This window comes from Drosophila eugracilis, unplaced genomic scaffold (genome assembly GCF_018153835.1).
Source record: "Drosophila eugracilis isolate 14026-0451.02 unplaced genomic scaffold, ASM1815383v1 contig_2154, whole genome shotgun sequence".
NCBI lineage: Eukaryota > Metazoa > Arthropoda > Insecta > Diptera > Drosophilidae > Drosophila > Drosophila eugracilis.
Window position 1 is genome coordinate 12858817 of NW_024573038.1, and position 6770 is coordinate 12865586.

General features: G+C 42.1%; 1 protein-coding gene across 2 annotated transcripts; it reads left to right on the plus strand.

Moving 5' to 3' along the window:
• Positions 1-659: 659 nt before the first annotated feature.
• On the plus strand, positions 660-6405 carry LOC108118237 (cationic amino acid transporter 2). 2 transcript variants are annotated; one of them, XM_017230821.1, is made up of 8 exons: positions 660-760; positions 851-949; positions 1772-2083; positions 2197-2481; positions 2550-2654; positions 2923-3738; positions 3794-4069; positions 4157-6263. In XM_017230821.1, exons 3-8 carry the CDS (start codon positions 1843-1845, stop codon positions 5614-5616), a joined length of 3183 nt encoding a protein of 1060 aa, XP_017086310.1. In that variant the 5' UTR covers positions 660-760; positions 851-949; positions 1772-1842; the 3' UTR covers positions 5617-6263. The 2 variants fall into 2 exon arrangements, with proteins under 2 accessions (XP_017086310.1, XP_017086311.1); XM_017230822.2 differs by having other exon boundaries at positions 697-949; positions 6163-6405.
• The last annotated feature ends 365 nt before the right edge of the window (positions 6406-6770 follow it).

A 6770-nucleotide genomic window follows, 5' to 3' on the forward strand; every position in this document is an offset into this window, starting at 1 on the left:
TCTGAAAACAACATAAATAACAAAATACAGGAATTGCCTTGTAGTGGCGGAAAAAACAACAACAAAACAAACTGTTATTTTGCTATCGCAAAGATCATAAAACCGAAAGTCGGGAAAAAAAACAAAACAAAATCAAAAAGCAGCAGCCGGAATATCGCAGAAGCAACATCGAAAAAACATAGCAGCAATATGCGACGACGTCACACAGTGTGAATCAGGCCCTCTCCGTTACTCTTGTTTGCCCCCTCCCACTCGCACACCTGCTAATTTTTTATTTCGTATTCGCTCTAATTACAACCCAGATCATCTCAGCAGCCCTCCGATCGCCCGCCGCTCTCCTTATCTATCCTAAATCCAGATGACTTTTCGTCTCTTCTCGTCTCGTTCTTCGGCTCTTATCAGTTTCGCTTCGGGTGTGCACTGAAAGAAAGAATCAAGGATGTTAGTTTTAAATTGGTTTTTAAAAACTTAGGAAATATTTTGAATATTTCATTCTAAGATTGGTATTTTGTTCCTAATTTTAATATGATATTTTCTCTTATCCCTAAAAAACCCATATTTACTCTTCAAGTTTTAGGTAGATTTAAATCGCAGTGTACCCGGCTCTCTTCGTCCATGGCTAGCAATCACTTTCGTCGGGCTGCGGAGGAGCTTCGTGTTCGGCCTGCTGGCCTGGTGGTCTTATCTTAGGAGGAGTACGCGAAGAATTCGCGTCTGTAATACGACACCAACAAGCCTGCAGACCCTCTTAGATCGCCAAGTATGTCAGTCACACTTTTGTTGTCCGTTTTGTATTGTCTTGTGTGAGCGGAAATTAATAATAGACATTCAATTCATTAATAACAAACAGACAAAGGCGGGGCGCCGACAATATTTGCCCAGAGTGCAGTGGACCAACAACTGCATTTAAACTCAAACAGAAGCTCGGAAAAAAAGTGTTTCAAAGTCGGTGAGTAAGGCATCATCAAGTTTATTATAATTATATAAACGCAGCAACATAAGTTTCCATTCGACAACACTCACCTAGACCCACTTAATTATCTTCGTTGGGCGGAGAGCAAACGAATTATAAAGTTAATAATAGAAAGGCAAGCAAAGTTGCAAAAGATATTAAAGGTAAAAAAACTCAAGCATCTGATTCTTATCAAAGTGTGGTGTATTTTTCATAAGGAAAAGGTGTGGGTGCTTTGCTTAGTCACCTGTTGGGAAAATATATAATAATTCATAAAAAATTAATGATTTATGGCAGATGCAGTGAGGATTTACAAGGTTAACATATAGGAAGGTGTAAGGTTTGTTTGGGTAATGACAGAAACGTAATCTAAAGCTGTATTTTATTGAATCATCAGCAGTTAAAGGTAGAAAAGTTTGGGAAAGTAATTTCTAAAGATTTTTCTACCAACGAATAATAGTACTTGCTATATGAATATCTTTCTTATTAAATTTTCAACATATATATAGGTAACTCCTTGTTTTTCAACCTTCGCTAGAAAGGTGCTTCTGAAAACTTTTCCACTAGAACTTCTCCGTTCCCGAAACTTTCCCATATATAGCACTCCCCACATATAGATTACCTATATATACCCAATTCTAAGTGGAACAATTGAGTTCAGACTAGCAGCCGACAATAGCCTCGCCATTAACGATTACAATTTGAGCTCAATTATTTGCATTATACAATCGGACGGCGTCACAAGATAAGACAATACGTAGATCGAAGTGCATCATGATCTTGGCTAAACCTCTGAAACCAGCAATTTTTCCTTTCCAGAATTTCAGGGTTTACTGAACCTTCCCTAACGAATCAAGAGCGAGAGAGTGAGTGAGAGATTGACGAGAGAAATGGTTCAACAATTCTCGCCCTGGAAGGTTCTTACCCGCCGCAAAAACCTTCAAGCCGATGGCAGTGAAGGAGAAACGAAACTAAATCGCGTCTTGGGACTATGGGATCTAACGGCCCTGGGCGTTGGATCGACCTTGGGAGCAGGGGTCTATGTGCTGGCCGGACAGATAGCCAAGGATCAGGCGGGTCCCTCGGTGATGATATCGTTTGCCATCGCAGCATTGGCTTCTCTGCTGGCTGGTGAGTTTGATAGCAGCTACAGTGCAGGCTAAATGTAACGAATTTTAAGTGTTAATTAATATTAAATATAATTATTATTATTTTCTTATAACCTTTTTTCATTTTCCTTTTAGGAGTTTGCTATGCGGAATTTGGCGCCAGAGTTCCAAAGGCAGGATCGGCCTATGTCTATAGTTATGTCTGTATTGGGGAATTTGTGGCTTTTGTCATTGGCTGGAATCTGATTTTGGAATATGTCATTGGCACAGCGAGTGTTTGTAGGGGTATTAGCCTGTACCTGGACTCCTTGCTAAATGACACCTTGAAGAACACTTTTGCCGAAGTGGCTCCCATGAATGTTAGTTTTCTGGGTAGTTACTTTGACTTTTTGGCCTTTGGCTTAGTTGTGGTTTTTGGAGGTAAGAGTGAAAATATTATTCTTAAGAATTATTTAGTTTTTATTAATTAAAATCCTGTAATTTTGCAGTTGCACTTGCCTTTGGTGTGGAGACATCGACAATGGCAAACAATTTTGTGACCTGTCTGAATATATTTATTCTGGGATTCGTCATAATTGCTGGCGCAATAAAAGGTAAATATTGTTTAAGCTAATAGCACCTAAAACGGCAAGTTGTACTTGAAAATGATCGAAAATCTGTAAAAGATTTAGTCTTGTTTCTAAGTCTTCGTTCCTATACCGATATCTAAACAAACTTTATCTTTAATTTAGGTCAAGAAAAAGTATTTCAAGCATTTCAAGAATGTTTTAACAACCTAGTAAAGCAATCTGGATTATAGATACTTACCACTGATCTCCGATTATGTTCTTTTAATTAATTGATTATTGTTTTTCTCGACAGCTGACTTCTCCAACTGGACGGTGGATCCCAGTACTATTAGTGCGAATGCCACCATCGGTTCGGGTGGCTTCTTCCCCTTTGGTTTTGAGGGCACACTCCGTGGAGCTGCCACCTGCTTCTTTGGCTTCGTGGGCTTCGATTGCATTGCCACAACAGGAGAGGAGGTTCGAAATCCTCGTAAAAATATTCCAAAATCCATACTGCTATCCCTGTTGATAATCTTCCTGTGCTATTTCGGAGTGTCCACTGTACTAACACTGATGCTGCCGTACTACCTTCAAGATGCCAATGCCCCACTGCCATATGCCTTCGAATATGTGGGTTGGCCCGTGGCCATGTGGATAGTGACTATTGGTGGTTTAGTTGGTCTAATGGCGAGTCTTTTTGGAGCGCTATTCCCATTGCCCAGAGTGATGTACTCAATGGCCCAGGATGGTCTTTTGTTTAAATTTCTGGGGAAAGTGAGTCCGAGATTCCGAGTACCAGTCACTGGCTCCATCGTATCGGCTCTTTTCACGGCCGCAATTGCTGGTCTCTTCGATTTGGCCCAATTGGTCAGTCTGCTATCCATTGGCACTTTGCTGGCCTATAGTGTGGTGGCCATATCGATAATGCTACTGCGATATATGGACTATTGCGAGGTGGAGGAGAATCCAGGACAAAGGGAAGTCAGAGCCTCGGAGACCACCTCTTTGACCTCGAGCTCTGAGCGCTTCACTTGGGGTTCCGTTTGTACGCAACTTTTTAATGTTCATCGTTTAAGAGAGCCAAATGCGATTTCCTCCCGGATTGTAGGAGTGTTGGCTACATTGTTTTGTGAGTATATAAAATATAAAATTTGATTTTAATAATATTGTTTTGCGTACTTCAGGTCTGATTTCCTTGGGAATAGGAGTGCTGATAATGCAGGCTCATCATTTGATTGCCTCGAAAGAAGTCTGGGCCTTGACTCTTCTAGCCATCTTAGTCGTGTTAATGTTCCTGGATATCCTCTTGATTTGCCTCCAACCCAGAGAAGCTCGTCGCCGACTCTTCCGAGTGCCTTTTGTACCGATTGTTCCTGCCATCAGTATCTTCATCAATATATATCTAATGCTCCAGTTGGATAGTTGGACATGGATACGTTTCGGGGTCTGGATGATTGTGGGTAAGTCGGATTCTACACTTAACTGATTTTGCATGTGGTAGAATGTAATGCATGTGGCACTTTATGTACTTAACTTAAATGTCTTAGGTATACCCGTATTCCTTGCATGCTGGTATCTATACGATTGCAAGAATCCGCAGAAGAGAAATCCCGAAAGGTGGGCCTTCTATAAGGCACTGAAAGGATTGCAGGAAAGTCGAGAGCAGGAGTATCATTGCATATCCAAGGAGAGTGTCTTGACTTTAGAAACGCAGCTGAAGAAGAGTCCCAGCAGTAGTTTGGATCAAATCCAGAATCTAAGTGATGTTAGCGAAGATTTGATAGAAGTTAAAAATGCCAATGGAAAGATTTTATATGTGGAAGATACTAAGAGTGAAAATTCCACGGAAACTTTGGTTTGCGAAACTGAATCGCCAACGCGAGAGGATGAACAGTCTGTGATAGCCATGTTGGATTATGTCCTGGAAGCGGAGGATATACAACAAAGTCAACAGGAGTTGGATCTGCAACAGCAGATGATTTTCGAGAGGCATTTCAGCATGGATTCTGAGATGTATCCCAGTGTCATAGAAACGGTCATCGTGGCCACCGTTCATAGCAGCAGCGATGATGATGAAGTCCAAAATGGTAATCCCCTGAAGTTGAGTAAATATGAGGAATGCAAATTAGTGGCCCATCAAATGCTGGAGGAGCTATTCAATAGCGAGGCTTTCTACGAACAGTTGGTGATGGTTAAGGCCAAAAAGGTTGTCCTGGTGAAAGAGGCGAACGACGGTGAATCTGTGAAAGACTTCGAAGACCAAAAGCCTGTTTTTATGCGACAACGTTTACCATCGCAGGCCTCCCTGCAATCCCAGGCATCCGCCATTGAGGATCCTTTGCATTCGGCCAAGTTTAAAGACCGTTTAAGCCACCTCATTATGAATGCCAATGCCCAGCAGGTTAGAGGAGTGGCAAAGAGGTCCGAAGAGGAAGTCGAGGCAGAGGAGCAGGTGAAGCAGGCACAGGTTGAGGAGCCCAAAGCAAGGCCGTTGCTAAAGCAATCGAAAAGTGAAACCGATGTTCGTCGCTTAATGCTCAAGGCCATCAGTGAGCTGAAAATCGACCATAATGAGACTGGTAATGCTGATGAGGTCCTCACAGAAGTGCCCACCACCCCCGGAAGCTCCTCAACATCACGAGTTCCAGTTTCTGTTACCATTTCTAATGCAGTGGATGCAGGTGGCAACAACATACCGCGTCCACCGAAATTCGATCCGGTTCTGTACAAGACCATCAACAGCATTAGTTTGCGCAAAGAGCGACCCAGTTTGAGTCGACAGCATATCGTGGATGCCAAGAACCCGTCGTTTTTGCCACCGGAATCGCAGCCGGAGACGCATCCGGATCCTGGTGAGCAACCGGAGTCGGAGCCGTTGCCATTCAAAGCCAAATTGGAGGCCATATTGCAGCGGGGTCCCTCGCACCGTACCCAACAACATCCGGAATTGGTGCGTCGCCAACGTCCGCAGTCCACCTACATAGAAGTGGAAGAGGTGGAAAGCTGAGGGGTGACTCTACACATCCATACCATACCCTCTTTTCTGTACATTATGGAATACCAAAGCCCCAAAACCCAACCCCCACCCCTGGTGAAACCAAAGAGGGTGCCATTTTCCCCCCAGTTAAAAGTAGTTAAATCCTGCATTTGAATAGGAATGCAAATGTGGGTTGTGTTGTACATATCTAGCATAGCTGTAGTTACTAGTAGTTACTAGTTAGTACGGAATTCAAGCAATCCTAGCTGATAAGTACCAGGTGGATTGTGAGGGACCATAGAGATTCCCTGTTAATTAAATCTTAAGAGTTCTTAGCAAGTGAACTAAGCTGTTAAGTTGCACAAAAGTGCTGCAAATAAAGACAATATTCATATAGATTAAACTAATCACAGTCTCAATCCCTCACAATTACCCCATAAATTAACATGCATGCCAAGCTAACTCCAGACTAGTCTTTAAAGTATTAAATAAAAAAGGTATTATAAATGTCAAAACTAAGTGCATGCCTAAGATATTTCTAAGCTACGTAAACTAATCGGTTCTTTAATCGTATAGGACTATCCATATACTTTTTCTATGGACTGCCCAACAGCTACCGGGAAATGAAACGACAAAGGGCTGGCTGGCAGAAGCTCAAATATAGCGATCGACTCTAAACGGGGAAAATGTTGATAATTATGGTATATATATCTATCTAACTATATAGTTGCACATAAACGAATACGTCACTAAGCCAATTTGATAAATTGTGAACAATTTGTTGGTTATAAATAAAAATTGTAGTTGTAATTAATAAAAGTCAAATGAGTTTACCTGAGTGGCTACCCGACGAGAAGGAGAAAGGCAAGAAATGTTGATGGCAACTGCAGACGCTTCCGGAAACGATTCCCCGATGATCTTCCATAGAGTGTGCTTGGCATTGGTATTAATAACCCAATGAATGGGGATCGTTCATTGTCGTTTAATTCCCAGTGGCCTTGTCTTGAGGCTGCCTCTTCCTCGGCTGCTGCACTGACTTTGATAAATTAATTGGCATCGGCTGATCGGTGAGCCAGAGTGTGTGCACTCGTCTCGGGGAGTGTTTTTCCCCTTTGCCCTTTTTCGAGTTTTCCTTAGTGGGTTGAAGAATTATTTTACACAGAAAAAGAAAAGTAAAAGGGCAG